Raw genomic sequence first — 19,969 nt, 5'->3', positions numbered from 1 at the left:
GTGATCCCGTGATCTTTTTTCGTTCTGCTTCAGGAACTTCGATAAAAAACATTTATTACAAGTAATAGAATAGAGGGAATTAACATAAATAGTAAAGCCTAAAATACTTCTGTTTTTTGTAAAGTACATGGGTATCACATAAATACTTAATTTTGGTTGTTTGAAAAAATTGTCGAAAGGAATCAGTTACTGGTTGCAGTGGTTGACACTGTTTCCTAAACACGAAAGGAATAGAATAACAGAGTGTTTGGGGCTATACCCAACGTTATGTAGTATTATCTTGACCCCACTGTCCAATTTACATGCTGGGCGCTGGTTTAGAATCCTACGACATTTGTTTTAACACTAACAAAACGAGTTGTCAAAGTTGAACTTTCAAGTAAGTCATAAATATGTAAGAATAAAGGTAATAATAATACTTAACCCACCCAAACGCTTACTCACACCCCAACCCAAATATTGTTAGCAATATATCCCCCCGCGAAAATGTTCCATGATCATACAATAAATTAGCAGTAAGGTGCTCTTTTTGACCTGGTAAGACAAGAACAGGCACAATTTTTTTTGTTTGCGCAATTGCACGATTTGTTGAAATCTGCCAAAGTTTTAAAACATTTAAACAAACAGTAGATGTATGATAGAGTTGTTACACAAAGTCTTTGAATCTTAAAATGTTTGAGTTGATTTGCGCATTTAAAATTGTTTTAAAATTCCATGTTTTTTTAATAGTCTCTGACTCTCTGCATTTATTGACCTCAAGTTATCGGTTTAGAAAGTGATGTTAAACAATGAATTTTTATGGTATTTGTACTGTTTTGTTCTCAAATTATTGTAAAAAATGTATAGCGATCCAATTGGCTCTGTCAAAAACAAAATTTACAATTTATGTATCACATATAACTACAAACTGCAGTCAATAAATGTGATTTGTCTTGGTCATTTAACTTACGTCTTGTATATGCCCTGTTCAGTTACGCCAATTTTTAAAACACTTTTGTGTATTATAAATCTTTTGTAGACAATAAAATGTAAGGATTTTTGCTTTCAAATCAGTTTATATTCAAAACACGTTTTAGCAATATTGACCTAATTTATATTGTCTTACTGCTGGATCCAAAAACGTCCGGGTGGTTATATTGCTAACATTATTTGGGTCACGCGAGTTAACATACCAGCTTGGGTAGGTCAAGTATTATTTTTGTATTTATTTCTTCTTTGCAATTTTAATTTTGACAACTTATTTGTTACTGTAAAACAAAAAAAATGATAGGATGCTAGACCAGTGCATTTATTGAAATTTAGAATAATATAATTTGTTTTTTAGCTATATCACAAATGTAGTTAGTTATACGTTTCTTTTTTATATTTAGTTCACATAGCAGCTATATACATAACCCTGTTAAAGGTGCACAGTAAAAACAACCACCATGTCAACGTCATCAAATGACCGAATTGATGTCTTTCCATCAAGAATGTATGTATTATATATGATTTCTTATTGTGCCACATATCAAAGGGTGCTGTCATTCAGATTCGGAATTAAATAATTATTATTTCTAAACTAGTTTCTCAATATATTTAATTTTTAGAACGTGTCTTCTAATTTAGTATTATATTCAACTTTAAATTGATATTTAGAATATTGATAAATGTGAGATGATTTAGCAACCTATGCCCAAGGAACATTTGTGTTGAGATTTTGGTTCTACAAAATAACTGATGTATTTAGATAGTTATTGATGCAACCTTTCTGTGGTTGTTAAACCAAACAAAATACTCCTAATGTTTTTACAGGAACTTGACTATTATGAAAGCACGTCTCAAGGGTGCTCGTAAAGGTCACAGTTTGCTAAAGAAGAAAGCAGATGCTTTGAAAATCCGGTTCCATGCCATTTTGAAAAAAATTATTGAAGTATGACTTTTTTATGTTTAAAATAATAGACAAAATACCCAGCTTTGCCAAAGCTAAATATACCTAATTCTGTACATAGTTTTGTATCAATACCTTAAAACATGGGTCAAGCTGCAACCTAAATCAATTTTTTCAAATCTGATTATGTTGTACCATCTTTACCATTTTGTTTTGAGAGGTTTCACACTGTTGCAGCAAGGGATGCAAGGCCATTTAGCAATTTGGGGGTTAACAAGATTAATACATTTTAAGTTTGATTTAATCCCTTTTGAAATCAGCAACTACATAAATACCTTGACTAATGATTACAGAGCAAGAGTTAGGTACCCTGAAGCGGAACTGATTTTTTGAGTGTTTTGTAGTTTAAATCAGTGCTTGTCAACCTTTTCCGGAATGGTACACCCTTTTTATGTTTATTCAAAACTTGTACAACCCTTGGAGCATAATGGTTGGAGGTTGTAGTAAGACGTAATAAGAATATCAAAGCCCATACAGAAGTAGGTATCATTTTGATGTTGAAAATGAATAAAGAGTTATTCGAAACGTTCAAAATGATACCTACTTCTGTATGGGCTTTGATATTCTTATTACGTTGTACAACCCAGTCCACACAATACACCGAATCTGTAGTAATCCTAATCGGAATAAGGATAAGCAGGGCTGCAAAATTTAATGCGAGCGTTGGTGTTGATTTTTACGGTCAGTTGTGCGAACCGAGGCAGTAGCCTTGTTTCGAGTGCTCCTATCATAAGCGTATAAACATCCTTAATACAATTTCTTCTTGGTTTTAATTTTAAGAAGAGCAGAACATCTTTGCTCAAAAATCTCTTTTTTACTAAGATTTCCGTATTTAGGAATGTTAAGAAGGGATACCCAAAATCAGTATAGTTTTTAAACTGTTTAAACTATGCCTTTTGAACCAAATATGATCGTAGTTCCATAAGTTCAATGGTTAAATAGCCCAAGTTACTCTACCAAATGCGGCCCGCGGAACCAAAATGTGTGACCTGCGGTGTGCTTTGGTTTTTCACTCGCACCACAAAACATTCAGTTGCAGGCTTATGAAATTGCTTCAGGGCATCGTGGCAACCATATTTTGCATTGCATTAACTAGTTAGTCACAAACTTTTAATTCAGATATCCTTAACTTACTATTTTGTGCTGGCATACCATATCGTTTATATCGAATAGCCACAAAGTCACGTCAAAACAACAGGTTACTACAGGTCAAACGATAATATAATCTGGTGTGCAAGAAGCGTGAAATATTTGCATATTTGACAAAACTGTTAATTTGAAAGACTTTTAATAAGCTTGAAATGTTCGCTGAAACCGTATGCGTATGTATCTTAGTAAAGTTTTAAGAGCGATTTTGCGTACTACGCAATTGCTAAATTAGAAAGACGTTATCGTTTCGCGCAAAAAGGTTTTGCCCAGTTAAATTTGGCTGAAAATACATCTTAAAAAATGTAATGAGTGTTAACCTAAAGTTACAGTATAACCTCTAAAGAAATACTTTCCAGCAGCGCGATAATATATTTTATTGTTCATTTACTTTAAATTGGCCAAAATACTAATTTATATAGGGTCGTACTTTTTATGTTGTGTTCATATTAAAAGACCGAAAACAAAATGCAAATATAATTTATAAGTTCCATATAGGACGTACTGCGACTTTTAAACCAGTTTAACACATACCAAAAATTAGACGTTCTTGCCACACCCTGGTTTTGAGTTTGGTAAGCTATAGCGTGCTTCGCTATATTTGTCTTGCTTTGCTTTTCCCCTCGTTCATAAACAGCCAGAAGAATATAGCGCGGGAAACTTAGATAGCAAATACTGTATTATAAGAATGTTCAAAAATTATTGAATCATAATAGTTTATCCAGATTGAAATCTGTTAGTTATGTGATGGATTAAAGATGCTAATATTTCCTTCCAAGCAATCCGAACTCTTAAACGCAGAAGCGTGGTTCTGTGTACTTGTTGAATTGTCAAGTTTAGATAAGTGATAAATTACTCACCAATTGAAACACCTTTTGAATTGTCATTGTTGTGTGGTAATCAAATCGTTTTGCAACAATCCATTGCTAAGTGTGTTGACTTTCTATGAAAATATTGACTACCAAAGGCCAATCTCCAAAGTTACTTTTAAAGCATAGCTTTGGTTATTTGGGTACACTTTCGGCCTAAATCTGTCATTCTTGTCAATTGTATATGATCGGAATCTAGTTTAAAGGTAACTGTAGAGAGTTTTATTTAAAAATTGTCACATTTTATCAAACGTTTTGAATTACATTCAACAACATTTTAACTGTAGTATGTCTTCATTAGAGGAATAAACACAAGCCAGGACAAATAAACACCCGGTTGAGTTGTTTGCACTTAATTTGGACAAATGCGTTAAACAAAATTTTCTGTGTCTTTTTAGGTGGTATTTTGCAACTATCCTATATCCTATTTTGATTATATTTTAGGCCTGTGTTATTTTTGCAATTATTTTTAGCTCGTATTTTAAACAAACTGTTGATAAAAGGTTGGAAGGGAAACCACTGTTTTAGACTAGTAAAAATCATATATTGTAAGCGATATTTTGAAAGGTAACATACAGCGAAAAAAAAATGTTTAAAATGTAAACCCAATTAATTTGACTTAATGACATTCCAGCTAAATGAGATGGTGGGCTTAATGTAAAAGTCATTAGAAACAAGCTCCCCCCAGAACAAATTCACTACTTGTGATTGGGACTTATACCCGATTTTTTTTTATATACCTGTGAAATGTTTAAAACTTAAATTAATTGAAAATTTAATCAAGAGAATGTTTTAGTTTATTGGTGTAATGCTGAAACCAATTTTTTTTTATCAAAAAATGGGTAAGTTTCTTTTTGTACAGGAAAAATTATATTAAATTTTTGTCCTAAAGTATCAGCCTACATAATATCAGCTGATATTATCAGTCTAGCTCTAGTGAATTGAAACATTTATAGGCCGTTACCAAAAGATGCGTTGTCTAAACAGCTTGTATGTTTAGGCAAAGCAATTGATGGGTGAAGTGATGAAGGAGGCAGCGTTTTCCCTAGCAGAAACCAAGTTTTCTGGTGGTGATTTCAGTCCTGTTGTGCTTCAAAATGTGAGCAAGGCACAGCTTAAAGTCAGGAGCAAACAAGAAAATGTAGCTGGTGTAAAGCTGCCAACTTTTGAACACTATGAGGTGCATATACAATAATCATTAATTTTGAATGTCATAAATGTTTTGTCATTAATAGAGAACTAGATGGTTGTAAACAACTAGGATTGCTAAACTGAACATGTTCTACATACAATTTGAAACAGGATGGAACAGACAGCTATGAACTCACTGGTTTGTCACGTGGTGGAGAACAAGTCACAAGACTAAAAAAAAACTATAGCAAGGCAGTGAAGTTGTTGGTTGAACTTGCATCTCTACAGGTAAAATTAGCCACGGCTTGTAATTATCGATTTGGTTTAAATCCGTTCTTCCTATTAAATTTGTAATAATTATAATTCAACTTTTTTTATTATTTTAGACTTCTTTTGTGACTTTGGATGAAGCTATAAAAGTTACAAATCGCAGAGTGAATGCTATTGAACATGGTGGGGTGTTTTATTGTCAAAAATGTTAGCTAATGTGTTGCATAAATGTTAAAAACTATCCATTTTACAGTTATTATTCCGAGAATTGAAAGAACTATTCAGTACATTAAAACGGAATTGGATGAGGGAGAAAGGGAAGAATTCTTTCGTTTAAAGAAGATTCAGAAGAAAAAGGAGATACTTCGTTCGAAGCAGAAGTACCTTAAGGAGCAATGGGAGACGCGTCGTATGAATAAAACCGATGCAAAGCTTGGTGAAGTTATTGCAACCCAAGTTCCCAATCTTCTTCATAGCAAAGAAGATGAGGATTTATTATTTTAAATTATTTTGTCAGTAAAATAGACCGCTTGAATGTTAACACAACTCAATAATATTTATTATATGCAATACATACAGTACATGGATCATCACAGTATTAATGTCAGGACAAGATACTAATTCCATTGGCAACAACACTTGTTTTGTAATTTTTATTGTTTTGCATTTTCAAACATGGAATTAAAAAATAACAGACAAATTTTGTAAATTGAAAGCAATGTAAATAAACAGTTCTTGTGCAATAATGACCTTCTCTTTGTGACCATAGAATTTTATAAATCATCCTGTTTTTCATAGATACTGAAAAGAAATAGATTCATTAGTTTAGCACTTGAATAAATCTAGATTAAATATAACTAATTGTTTGTACCGGTCAAATATGGCTATATCAACATTTAGTTCTTGCATAGTTTTTAGGTTGTCTCCCACATCATCTCCATAACATGCAAATATTAACCCGGCCTCGTGTGTTTTTTGAACAATTTCTGGTGTCTTGTATAAATCCTTGTCCAAGGTGTCCAAGCCAAGAAAACCTTCAGCAGATGATGTCCCTGTGTTGTAAAAATATTGTTTTCAAGGCAAAAAACCTGGTTAACAAGTACTCAGCTTTATATGATTCTGATCTACATTTCTTTTTTTCAAGTTCTTAGTAAGGCCAAAACAAGGTTTTTTACATGATGACCACACAAAAACTCCAACAAATTACTATTTTGTGTGGCTGATTTCGTTAAATTACAAAAGAGAGTTACGGTTAACAAGTCAAAGGGAATCTGAAAGAACTGTTAGTTTGTGATTCCATCACAACATGACGGCATTGTTAAACACACACAGTGATGGAATACAATTGGTTCACTCACTTTCCTATTTGAGGGTCTTTTTATTTGTATGGTAATTGGAAATTGTCAGGATCAAAGAATAATTAATTGTTTTGGCTCACAGTAACAACAGTGTGTAAAAAAACATAACCCTTTATGGATAAAATATTAAGAGAGCACCAAAAAAAATGTTTTACCAATGCAGACATTATTGAACAACTGATCAATGTAATGAAAGAAAGAGCTTGGGGTGCACGAGTACAAAATGGACCATGAAAATTTGTTAACAAAACTCATTCCCCCTTTGATTTATAATGTTTAACCAAACAATTATATTCAGCCCACAGAATGTAAGATCACATCAATCTGTGGCCTCTTGATAACTATTAAATATTATGTTGCACCCATCCCCGGCAATTTGCTAAAGCTGCATGTTATTGCTGATGATTAAAAAAATGATTATGGTAATTTACCAAGTTTGGAATAGCATAATATCCTGGATAGGGTGCTAAATAGCATGAAAGCAGTGCATAAAATGGCCTAATATTTTTATTTTCCCTAAACGTTGCACTATACGTGACGCTACACGTTTGGTATATTAAATTTCATAGTATATACAGGATGTTTTTTTAGCATTTCGCGATTTTCTTAGAACATGATAGCTTATAATCGTAAAACAGCAGTGCCAGTGGCAACTGGTCTTCCCTATGACTTTGCCTGTGTGGAAGCGGAATTTAATCGAATGGCAGGTATAAATTATCATTTATCTAGTGTTTATCTGTGTGACTATAAAAAACGGTAATATATATTCAAATTGCAATGTTGTGTATACACCCAACACTTGGTTAAGCACGTTACACATCTTTTGCGTAACGAAAACCCATGACATATATCAGTCAGGAAACATTAACAAACGTAAAACTGTAGTTGTAGAGCAATTGTTTGAATTAAAAATTACCACCTGTACTATTTAAATAACGAAACCTCAAAAGGCAACAAAAAGTAACCATTGTACAAACCTATAGCCATTCCATTAGTGCGCTCCCGAAGGTCCAGCAGAGGTGTATAATGCTTTGTGTCACCATTGGTGAGAAACAAAACTGGATATCTATTCTGCTTCCTTCTTAACCTAAATTTTATAACAAGGAGGTTTAATGAAATAGACAATGTACAAAACAAAAAAAGGGAAAAATAAAGAGGTAAGTTGACTATACCCTAAGGAAGTAGTTCTTTTCATTTTTGGAAACCTATGTGACTACAGAATTTTTTATATGAACAGAAAACAGGATAGACCTCCATCACATTCAAATTGTAAAATGTTCACATTTTTGGACAGATTATATGAAAACTTGGCAAGAATTAGAGGTTTACACCAAAAGTATACACAATTAAGATTCGTTAACCATTGGAAAAAATATATTAAAAAATTGAGCTTATATAATTAAGTACAGTAACACGAACTAAACAAAAGCGATAGCTTTACTTCAGCATTGTAACTTAGGTCTAAACGTTCAAAATTTATAAAAATATATTAGGATATTTTATAGCAGTAATTTAGTTTAAATAATGACCAGTGTTGCTATTTTTATTAGAACAAACTGTTTTACCAGAGTTATGTTTTAAAAAAGGTTTAAGTAGCAAAATTAAGTTATGTTTAAGTAGCATAATGGTGACAAAAAGACAATTGTTGGATGAGTTCTGCTTTTGCAGGTAATACTCCTACAACTTAATTTTATATATTTTTTTTATTTGGCAATTTTTCCTTTAAGCAAACATTACATGGTGACATCCCATAGAACGAAGGGTGATTATTTTTGACCTAAAATTAACTAAAAAAACAAATATATTTTCAAAATTTGTAACCTATTAGAAATACATTGATTTAAACAACGTATTGTTGTACAAAGTATCACATTAGGGTCTTGGCGCACCTATTTTTGATGTTTTACTGCCAACAGGTGGAACAAAAATCAGTTATTTTTGGGGGGTTTATGCAAATCTTTTGCTTCTTCTGTAAAATGATATTTTAAAATAACAAATAACTTTAAAAATAAATTTGTCCGAATCCGAGGTACACAATTCTTTAAAGCAAAAACAAAGTTCCAGCTAACCTAAGTCTATAAACCAGGCCTGTGTGGTTAATTCTGCCGGTTTGTATATTATATGGTATATTTCTTTAACAAAGATATAATATATTTAAATTGTTCGACCATTTCCAAAAGCTCATTATAGTATGTATGCATTTTGTAAACAATTTTGACTTGAAATAATTTTGAAAATTTTCACCTAAAGTCAAAAAATAATCTCCCTAATGATCAGTGTAGTCAACACAAATTCTGTTAAAATTTCAAAAGACATGCTGCGCCTACAAAAACTAAAATATAAGAAAAAAGGCAAGTTAAGGCTGTATCCTATTCCAATGTTGGTATTTTACTTGTTGCTCCAATGCTAGACATAATGTTTGATGTTGTAGAACACCAACTTACATTATACAAATGTCAACATCAAATGAAGAAAAGATGATGCGTCTATCTCCAGCATTTGTAAACACACACTGTAAGATTCGGTCTACAAACTCATTTGCATCAATGTAATTTTCCAAACCAGACTCATATGCATAGTTCTAAATATGTTTTAAATTTAAACTTGAGATTTAATAATTTTATTTTACACATTGTAACATATAATAAATCTTCTCTTTTCTACATAGTAAATTTTCAGTGAGTAAGGTTTGACATACAATATCCAAAGTTGGCCATTTCATTTCAATATTGAATCCACATTTGGCAGAAACATCTTGAAATGTTTCTTTTAAAGTTGGAATAGGTTGATTGTGAGAATTCATATCCTCCTCAGGAAATGCTGAAATATTGAATGTCAAATAATACTTACTAAAAAAAGAGCTAAAATATTATTTATGTATAGAAGCTAGTTGTTTCTAGTAATGGAGCTGTTGTCTAACGGTCATCAAATCAAATAAGTAGTTTTTAGATACATTATCGTACACCAACTTACATTAAAATACCTAAAACCCATTGTTAATATATAGAAGTGTAATTACCAATGTTTTTCAAACTTTTTTTAATTTTTGTGAACCCGTAAAGTTTTTGTGACAAACTCATGCACTCTGCTCACTAAAAAAGTAAACTGAGGTAAAAAGCGATCTGAAAAATCATTATGCTTAATCCTGCCGAAGTTTTATACACTGTCAGTGAGAGTTTGATTATGGCTGCAGGCTGCTTGCGACTACTATTGCATGCCATTAAAACAGCATTCAGTGTTAAATATTAATATTTCAATAAAAGTTTGTGATGCACCCTTGCATACCTTTTCGTTCTGGTGCACCCAGCACCATGTACATCGGTTCAAGAGCACTGCAAGCAGTTTAAAAAGTTAGGAACACTTTTATATGATGCGCCCTTTTCGCAACATTAAAAACGATTAACGGTTGCTAACCTTTAAATAAAAGTCGTCTTAAAATATAAATTTTAGATCATTACCACACTGTTTGTTAATGGCAAGTTATTACATTTTCAAGCCCTAATCCGCGTTTCTAAATGAAGTAAAAAACATAGGCTTGACCAATACTATATGCAGAAGCACTGATACTTTTTTGGCTTAAATAGTTATATTTTTAACTGTACTGCAATCTAAGTTACTACGACTTTACAGCTGCTTGCCCTGTAACATTTAAAGAACTGTAACAATTCTTCAAGCTAACAAACAGCATAGTCAAACTACTGCTAATAGATATGCACAACTACATAATTCTAGTTTTCTAAATTCAATAAATGAAAAAATGTGGCTAAATCTAATTCTATTTTGTTAATTGCTTGTGTGCTCTTATTCTAGTTCTAATCTAAAATGCGGCTTTAGCAAAAATGAAACTTTGTGCAACAGCATTGTTAATCTTTTCAACAGAACAAATAATTTGAATTGATACTCTTTGGATGGAACGACTTGTAGGTGCTTTCACAGTTTGAAAAGCATAGCTTATGTAAAAAGTAATAAAATTAGCAAATATATGCTAATTTTTCCACTTCACATTTTTATGACAAAAATTTTTAAACTGATTGTGAATAATTATATGCAATTCTAGTTCAAATTGTAGTGTTTTATCTAGGTTTCAATCAGGCAATTTTAATTCTATTTTAATTTGAAAAAATTAAAATGATCGAATTTTAAATTTGTAGCAGCATAAAAAAGTGCTATTGAAGGCCCACTATATCAGGGCTGGGTCGTTAAGGATTTTTGTTTTTGGGACATAAATCTTAAAAAACCCTGTTGTTCTCAAGTGACTTGTAAACCTTTATAGAGTTTAAATGCATAGAAATAAATAATGAGTGTACTTGTTTTATATATTGGCAGAACCAAAATTAAAATGATAATTTTTAATGGAATTTTAACTTTAGTTTAGGAATGCACAACAAGCCAGTATGCATAGCACTTTTGGACACAAAATATATAATTCAAATCAATGAAAGTTTGTCTAAGTGCGAACTTTTATGTCATTTACACAGCCACACTTTACATAGGACAAAAAAAAACTTTACCACACCACACTGCGTTTAATGTGTTGTACTTAAGCTTTTGTCCTACTTAATTTGTTAAAAGGCCCAAATTTGAGCCGCAGTCCACAGTTTACCGACCACAACGTTAATCCATTAATCTATTTTTTACGCCGCCATTGTTTTCTTATTTCTTTAATTGTAAAACAACACTTTAATTATTAAGTAATATGGCTATTAATAGGTAATAGGACAATTTTCATAAATTGATAATTGTGTAAGTTAATTTAAAAAACAATAAAATGTAAATGACTATATCTTTTATCACAGACCTAATAACCGAGTGGAATCCATTCTGCTTTTGTGAAACAATTTGACCTCCTTAGCCTCTTTCAAAGTCATATGACAAAGTGGAATTTCGAGGAGTTTGTTTGATTTATCTTTCTAGAAAAAATAAAAATGCAAAAAATCAATCGCATTTTAACCAGCCTATTTACCCCTTTGAGGGGTAAATGAGCTATCAATTTATATATCCACATCAGTTAGCGGGACAGAAAAGTCGGCTAGCTGTAATATTGGTAGCCTACTTTCCTAGCTCAGATTAAATGCGAATTCGAAGCTAGCCTGTCTGGTGTGGTAACGTTTGCTTCACTAATTGATACTTTTTTTTAGTTTATTGGTAACATTCTTATCTCTTAGTTACAATTGTTAAATCATATGCGGTTTGAATTCATCAGCTTTGTCGGCAGTCTCAGGCCCAGACTTGAACAACTAGATAATTCTAGTTTTCTAATTCAACAAATTAGAGCAAAATACGGCTAATTCTAATGTAATTAGTATTTTACCAAAAAATCTACCTAGTCTAACACAATTCAATGAAACATGAACACACATATGTGCTTGTTAACCACTGAGATCTAATCCTTCTAAAGCTGCTTTTTAACCAACGATTACGGCTTAGGTATCATTAGTGAGCAAGCATTGGCCTATGGTTGTTTCTTGACTCCTTCCTCTTTGAGCCTGCATAGCTCAGTTGGTAGAGCGATGGTCCCGGCTTGACCGGAGGTTGTGAGTTCGACCTCACTGCAGGCTAGTGTTTTTTTAGTCTGCAATGCTTGCATCATTGATCGACAGATTCGGTGGGTCTGCAATAGCTTTCAGTGTACTAGTCTAACACAATGGTGTTCACGACACACAAAAAAATTATGTATTTTGTTAACACCAAAAACCAAAAAAGATTAAATCATAAACCGCTGACAGTAGCTGAGCCATGAGTTGATACAAACTTGCGTTTTACCTAATGCTGAAATTGGAACTCTAAAATTAGACGGGTTTTTATGTTATTTAGGCCAGCCAGACATCAGTCTACCATTGCTGGTGATCAGATTGGCTAAGAGCAGTGTGAGCAGGGGTGGATCCAAAGGGCACCTTGCCATGTCAGCTAAATTAATATATTTTTCGCAAATTTATGTGTAAGTACATTTTTTCGTGCTTAGGCAAACTTCTATCCGTCTTTATTATGTTTTAGTCCCTTTCAAATATATCTGTTAATATCAAAGGCTGCGCCACATTGCTAACAAATTTTAATTAAAACATAGATGCCTGTGTTTTTAACAATATGGGATCCTTTTTATGTGCCTAAGCCCATTTTTGAAGTTTTGCCGATTAAATTAAAAGTTTTTTTTCGCGTTTTGCGCAATTAGACTGTGTTTCAGTTCCATATATTCCCACTAGTTCGCTAGATAACAACACGTCTCTTTAAGTTTAAATATTTTATGGCGTCTCCATTTGCCAACTTTGAGTCATCCCTAAAAAACTAAAAGGTTGTGCACCACTGGTGTAACAGCATTTTTAGTATCTCAGTCATAAAAAGAATTAAATTAAAACTCTAAGGAGTGGTATGTTAATAAGTTTAGTTGTCCAAGTCTCGACTCACAGCATATATTTAGGTATTGTGTCTGTTTTGTGCATTTCATTTTATGCCTAGAAAGTTCAGTGATAGCTAGTTGTAAGTGCATTATTAATTACTAGAGACACTTAGTAAAGCTTTTGAAATTTCTGTGCTGATTGTGCATGTGATTAACTATGTTTTGTCACTGGGTACGGCTTAACTAGCCTAGTTAGTTTATTGCTGATATTAGTTCAGTGATTAGGGCGTTTTAGTGGTAAAAATAATTCATTGACTGATTTTAACATTCTGTAAAAGTAACTTTAATAAATGAGCACCTTTTTATATATTGGGGGTAAATCTGATATTCATCTTTTTCAAAAGGGCATACAAAAAAGTTAAGAACCAAAAATCCCAAGTTATTAAAATTAGCAAGATATAATTACTTTTTTTGGGTATTCTAAAATGGTGGTAAATATTTATTTTTAGTTTTTGAGGCAGGTTTTTAGTTTAATTTTAGCAACAACAAAGAGGTATTTTGGAAGCTTTGAGAATATGATTTTCGCTTCTTTGTACAACTCTTTAAAGTTGCTGCAATTGTTATAGAATGTTATTTTTGCAGTAGAAACAAACAGTAATAAGACACAGAAAAAATGCATGATATTGGAATTTGCATAAACAATGTTATAAAAAATTAAATGAATAACTAAACTTGAGTATAGTTTAGTCACTGTTTTGAAATAACATTGTTTTACCAGAAATTTAAACAAATATAAAACTAGGTACACTTTAAACAGTTAATCCGCTTAAAGCGTATATGGTTGTCCCTGTAAAATTTAAGGTATCTAAGTTTCTTATCGCTGAAACAAAACACCACATCATTTTAACTAACCACGTTGCTGGCGGATTTAGCAGCAGACTGAGCAGAGCAGTCAGCTGCAATGAAAATAGAATGTCTATCAGGTGGTACGCGAGCAGATTAATAAATCCTTATCAATGTAAATGATCTATTTTACTTTGCAAAATAAAGTAAAACAGCAAATGTTATGTGCTGCTGTATTTTGAATAATAGTTGCGACATATGTTGATGCTTTGTATTATAAAATCATGTTTCTTTGTGACGTAATAGTATGCACAGTAGTTTTAGCAGTTAATAGTCTGTTGTAGTCTCTTATTACGAGAAGTCAGTTTTGTATAAGTTATTGTATTTTAGCTCTGTAGTCTTGTTGAATACTAGCAAGCCTTGAATACCATATCAAAACGAAAGTATAGCCAAGCTTTTACAAATTTTCCAAATGTAAGAGGTACAAGAACATTGTAAGAAAAAACATGGTACAAGAGTAGATAAAGTTTGGGAACCACTGTTATAGCCATTGATACAACAGGAAAGCTGTGGATAATACCTTTGTTTAGTTTATGCTGTAGTCTACCATGCTTTTATTTCTATAGGTTACTGGACACTAGTATCGTGTGATTAGATTTTCTACTCAGTGGAGTCAGTACTAATCCAAATTTTAGTTTTTCAGACTAAATTTTAGAGCACTAAAAGGTTTTGATACTGTACTAACGGTGAGTAAGAAAAGCCAGAAATATTCCGTTGTCAGTTATTTTGACAGAGTGGTTGGAGAGAGTTATATTTGCAAAATGTAAAAAATGAAGTCATTTGTGCAGCCAAATTAGGATTTAAAATGTTGAATTTAAGACGTCACATAGAACGGCTTCACCCTGATATTTTCAAAACTGTTCTTGAAGAAGAGCAACCAAAGAAGAAAGAAGATATTCAAGACAGCAGCACAAGTAAACAACAAATGCTTACGAAATACTTCAACAGTGAAAAATTACTGTGACAATGACAAAAGAAAAATTCAAACAACATCTCATTCAATTGGTTGTGGATAATGGTGTAGCACTTACACTCTTTTCTTCGCCAGCATTTGTAGGTTTGCAAAAAAAAAAAAAAAATTGGTGTTTCACTATCAAGTATAAGAAGTATGATTCTATGTGAAGCTGAGAAACAGAAAAATAAATTTTTGAAAACTGGATACATGCACAAGATACAGAATAAACTATTTTGCAGTAAATGCTCAGTTTGTTGACTCTAAAAATAAAGTGAGCATCTTTACATTGGCAGTAAAAGACACAGAGAACCAACACTCCAGCGATTTTATTAAAAAGCTTGTTGAAGACGTTCTCAATGACTTTGACATATCCAAGCAACAAGCACTGGCAATAGTAACCGACAATGCTTCCAACAGGACTCTAGCAGTTGAGAAACTGTCTGAAGACTGTGTTGTTGAAGAAAATGAAGATGTTGTTGAAGTGGAGGGCATTCCAACTTTAGATGAAATCAGTACGTTGGCGTTTTCAAACCATTCAGAGTTTAAAAACATGTCGCATATGTGATGTGCTGCCCATACATTGCTGCTAGTAATCCGTTATGGCTTGAAAGTGAGAAATGTTGATTCACTGATCAGCAAAATTCGCCAGGTTTTGATAGCTGCAAGATCTTCAAAAATTGATGCAATTTTAAAAAGAAAAACCAATAAAGGGGCTATTAATGACCAAGCTACAAGGTGGGGTAGTACATACCTCATGCTTGAACGCCTTTTTGAACTGAAACCTGTCTTGGTAGACATTGCACATCCAAATGTATCACTTTCTGATGTTCAATGGAACGAAGTCAAAAAGCTAGAAGAGTCACTTCGCCATCCTTTTCTCACAACCAAAAAAATACAGGCTTCTGATTTGACACCAGGGTCATTTTTCAAAGAATGGAAAAAACTACTTTTTCAGTTTTCTCAGGTTGGTGGCAATTTGGCTGATGCCATAAGAACATCCATGATGCGACATGAAAAAGTACTTCTCACCAACGATGTGCTGCTGGCAGCAGTATATGTTGACCCGATGTACAGGGTAATTTTGAATGATGAGCAATATTCAAAAGGAAAAGCTAATTTACTTGAAATTGCTCTGTCTATGAAGGATCATGAAGAAAGGAGATTAGATAAAAATCTATCACAAGGTGCAAATCAAACCAACAGAGGTGAATCAGCAAACTTTTCACACAGTTCAGAAGATGGGGACTTTGAAAAAAATCTTGATCGGCAGGCAAAACATCGAAAAATTGAAGCAGAAGCTTCAGATGGAAGTGCACTTCAACGGTATAAAATGAACTTTACCAATGCATTATCCAGTATGGACAATATGATAGGTCCTCAAAAGTGGCTGTCATGGATGCAATTTCCATGTACCCAGCCATTCTACAAAAAGTGGCGTACTCGGTTACAGCTTTGCCACTAACACAAGTGAGTGTGGAGAGACTTTTCTCCGCATTGTGAATCATTCGCTCTGATTTAAGATGTGCGATGAAAGAAGACTAAATAGAGGCCATATTATTCCTTTGTTCAAATGGTTTTTTAACACTTTTTGTGCAGAAATAAATGTTTTGTGTTTATTGATTGTAGTGTTTTGTTTGTGATTATTTTGAACCGCTAGATATTGCAAATTAAGCTTTTATTCTTAAACCTCAGTTTTTGACATAATGGAGCTGGATCTGGAGCCATTTAACATTTACGCCTGCTCCAAAGCCCTGCTTCTAACCTAAAAAAACCTAACATTGCCTAGTATTAAAGACAGCCATACTTTTTTTAATATACTAAGCATCACAATTTCTTAAAGAAAATGACTTAGATTGGATTTAAACTTGAAGGCAGTTTTAAGGGACTTGTTCACAACAATGCACATGAATCCTTTGTCTTTACAATATGGGTTGAGCATTGGTGGCCCTGTCAAAATTATTTTTTGCCATTATAATTACAAGTGACTACTTAGTATGCGGAAATAAGAGTTGGCAACACATTTAGATTTTAATCCCATGCTGTTCAGCAATAAAGGGAACTATGTTTTGTAGCAAATAAGATAGCAAAAAATAAAATTCAAACCTGTTCAACAGCAACACATACAGTCAAGTCATGATAAACAACAGGTATTAAATCTTTGGTTAAATGAACATCAAATTCAACACAATAGGCACCCTGTAATAAAAAAAAACATTTGTCAATTGAGAAAAACAGCAAAAGTTTAAGCATAGTTACATTTTGTGCAGCTTTGTTGAAAGAAGATATACTGTTTTCTCTAACATCGGCCAATCTGAAAAAACAAATGAGTTGTTATGGTATTGGATCTTGAGAAACATTAGGTTGCTATTGCACAAAAAATAAATGAAATATATAATAATAATTTATCTAATACAAAAGCATGTCCTTTCAACCAGAAATTTGTTGTTTATACTAATACCCTAAACATATATATGGTCTTAGTTATTTTGTGACATGTAGATATATGTGCGAATAAATTCCTTACTAATAAGAAAAAAATCGAAGATTGTCATAAAAAATGGGATGAAAATAAATCAAATCAAACTCCACACAAAAACTTACGGCCGATTGGGTAAACAGCACTTTACCTAGGAATTAGTGCCAAATTACGTGAAATATTTCTAACCCAACTAAAGTTACCTCTGGACTTTAAAGCCATTCAGTTTTTTACTTGACACAACTGTTTTGTTAGGAAATATGGTACTCTTTTAGTTTGTTTGGGTTTCTTTAAAGATTTACCACTTAAGCATTTTAACCTAACCCAATTATTTACAGGTAAAACCATGCATTAATGTATTGTATAATGTGAGTGTTAGTCTGGTATTGACCCTGGCTTTTGAAAAAATAATCTGCTGGAGCATAACAAAGTTTAAAGTTGTTGTTTAAAAAATCCAGAATTATACCTAAAATAACCCTTGGTTTATAAGGAGTGCAACTTGATCCTTATGCCACTTTCTAAACTAGGAGTTGCATAACAAACTTCAGGGTTCGTAGAGAATATACCAATTTTATACAAAGTAGGTCTACTGCATTTTATACTATTGTACTCTTTAGATATTTTGTTTAATTCCCAAAACATTATTCTTAACTGAGTGGTATATTCTCATAGATAGCGTATCCATAATACTAAATTGTGTGACTTAGTTAATTATCAGCCAACTTAAGTGCATGCTATAACTAATCAGATGAGTAGATAGCTCATTAAAAAAATGAGGGACAGGGGTAATAAGCCTACTGCAGTTAATGTTTAAACAACCATTGCTTAACATTTCTCAGAAAGTTAATGATTTTTTACTAATGTGTCTTAATTTTAAAATTACTCTGTTAAGGTGTCTAGGTGGACTGCTGCAATGACAGAACATACAGCTGGGTTCACAGCTGGGTTCAATTGAAACAGTTTCATAAGTATATATATTAGAAAATTGGACCATACTAAATTACCATGGATCCAATACCCAATTGCAATGCAAAAACAAAATGCCTGGGCCTATTTGAATACCGTTGAGGATATCATGGCTATTTAAAATACATTTTAGTTTTTCCACAATCCTGAAATATAATGAATAATAGCCGCACCTTTCGGCTCTGGTTTAGCTGTTAAAGGATTACTGTGGTGTTCAATAACCAGGGGGTTATCCGTTTTTTTCTCTTGGCCTTTGAAACATGTTTAAGTGGTTACTTTTCTGAATATTTAGTTGGCTAACGTTTTCATGTTTTAAAAGTCAGCTGGTATCTGTTGGCGAAACATTGGTTTATCGCTTTATATTTTGAACATTGGTTTATCGCTTTATATTTTGAACGTTGTTTTATCGCTGTGAATTTTGAACGTGTCTCGCACATTTTTATCTCCTTTTTTCTTATTGTGATTTTACTTTGTGTCTTGTTGGCTTTGTGTGTCAGTCCCTGACGAAGGCTTGCTAGTAAGCCGAAACGTTGGTAGAAAATAATATATATTGCCAGAGGAACCTGTTTTAAATAAAATATTGGTTCATAACTTTGTATACACTAGAAGTGTGATTTCTATCTATTATTGCTAACGAGTTAAAGCTTCAAATATTTTGGGGGCATTTTTTGTTGTATCTCAACTCTCTTGTATTTGAACATTTGTGCACAAGTTTGATGAACAACAGGGTTTTAAAAGATTTTATGACAACCTATTATAGAATAACTTTGTGCAGTTATCTATGAAATTTGCCATGCAAAATCAAAATACAATTAGGGGCTGTAATAACAAGGAAGATTATTAAAAACAACAAAACCACACTAAATTAGGTATGCATAAATATTTTACAAAAAAAATAGTTGGCAGAGTCCGCGCTAAAAAAGTACATATATGGTAAACAACATTGTAATGCTCATGAGAAATATTTCGTCAGCAACCTGCCGCCCAGGTTTATATCTGTGCTATGGATCCCGGGAGTGAGATACAGCAAGCTATTTTTTAGGCAAAAAATTGTTCCAATTCACATAGATAAAATAATTTGTGTCAACACATTTTATTTATTGCAGAACACAGATGTGGCTAGATATCAATATGCCAATCCTGGTCACAATTTTCATAACAATCCTTTAAAAACAGTTATACTAAATGAATAATAGAAACAATTTGTCACAACTTCAAAACAGGGCAATCATTCATACCACAATTTATTTTTAACATCACAGTAGTTGAAGAATAGTATCTAGAATATCAAGTCCAAGTTTTCTGTTTGGATGTTAACTTATTGCATAAGTAAAATTTATCAAAACAAATTTATCTAACAAAAGTTGTGTTAAAATCAACATATACATAAATTGAAAGTGGATAAACTGCAAATTTGAAGTTCAAGCACTTCCTAACTTTTACATATAGCCTTTTGAAGCAGTATAGAAATAGTCTAGGCAAATAGTAATCTAAGATATATCCGCTGATGCTGCAGATTGACTGAAGGTTGGCTATAGGAGCCAGAAGTTTGTCTGAGGTTAATGTAGCTTGGCAATGTAACCAAAAGGACATACTATTTTGCTCAATTTGCGATAATGGAACATATGCAT

At 32.6% G+C, this 19,969-nt stretch overlaps 2 protein-coding genes and 1 pseudogene across 3 annotated transcripts in view; 2 read left to right on the top strand and 1 right to left on the bottom strand.

Moving 5' to 3' along the window:
• The first annotated feature begins 1,161 nt into the window (after positions 1 to 1,161).
• LOC146140667 (V-type proton ATPase subunit D-like) lies at positions 1,162 to 6,106 on the top strand. The gene is made up of 6 exons (XM_083392096.1): positions 1,162 to 1,474; positions 1,795 to 1,912; positions 4,946 to 5,125; positions 5,248 to 5,364; positions 5,463 to 5,529; positions 5,600 to 6,106. Exons 1-6 carry the CDS (start codon positions 1,428 to 1,430, stop codon positions 5,848 to 5,850), a joined length of 780 nt encoding a protein of 259 aa, XP_083248222.1. The 5' UTR covers positions 1,162 to 1,427; the 3' UTR covers positions 5,851 to 6,106.
• LOC146140665 (glycerophosphocholine phosphodiesterase GPCPD1-like) overlaps positions 5,508 to 19,969 on the bottom strand; it is a 25,241-nt gene continuing 10,779 nt past the window's right edge. The window contains exons 10-17 of one of the 2 annotated variants that reach the window (XM_083392093.1): positions 17,153 to 17,207; positions 17,000 to 17,092; positions 11,503 to 11,614; positions 9,403 to 9,524; positions 9,149 to 9,285; positions 7,682 to 7,791; positions 6,218 to 6,398; positions 5,508 to 6,147 (exon numbers count right to left, since the gene is read on the bottom strand). In XM_083392093.1, the coding sequence (XP_083248219.1) occupies positions 6,120 to 6,147; positions 6,218 to 6,398; positions 7,682 to 7,791; positions 9,149 to 9,285; positions 9,403 to 9,524; positions 11,503 to 11,614; positions 17,000 to 17,092; positions 17,153 to 17,207 (838 nt within the window). In that variant the 3' untranslated portion in view covers positions 5,508 to 6,119. Of the gene's footprint in view, positions 6,148 to 6,217; positions 6,399 to 7,681; positions 7,792 to 9,148; positions 9,286 to 9,402; positions 9,525 to 11,502; positions 11,615 to 16,999; positions 17,093 to 17,152; positions 17,208 to 19,969 lie in introns of those variants that run through there. The other variant, XR_014501320.1, reaches the window with a different exon arrangement.
• Positions 13,524 to 16,367, top strand: LOC146140666 (uncharacterized; annotated as a pseudogene).

This window comes from Ascidiella aspersa, chromosome 6 (assembly GCF_963924565.1).
Source record: "Ascidiella aspersa chromosome 6, kaAscAspe10.2, whole genome shotgun sequence".
In the NCBI taxonomy this organism is placed as follows: domain Eukaryota; kingdom Metazoa; phylum Chordata; class Ascidiacea; order Phlebobranchia; family Ascidiidae; genus Ascidiella; species Ascidiella aspersa.
This window is presented reverse-complemented; position numbering and strand designations above follow the sequence as displayed.

Bases quoted from the DNA above. Each gene is read 5' to 3' on its own strand.
- LOC146140667 (XM_083392096.1), top strand. From the start codon at position 1,428: ATGTCAACGTCATCAAATGACCGAATTGATGTCTTTCCATCAAGAAT. The intron at 1,475-1,794 runs GTATGTATTATA...ATGTTTTTACAG, and splicing joins GATGTCTTTCCATCAAGAAT to GAACTTGACTATTATGAAAG. The intron at 1,913-4,945 runs GTATGACTTTTT...TTGTATGTTTAG, and splicing joins TTTTGAAAAAAATTATTGAA to GCAAAGCAATTGATGGGTGA.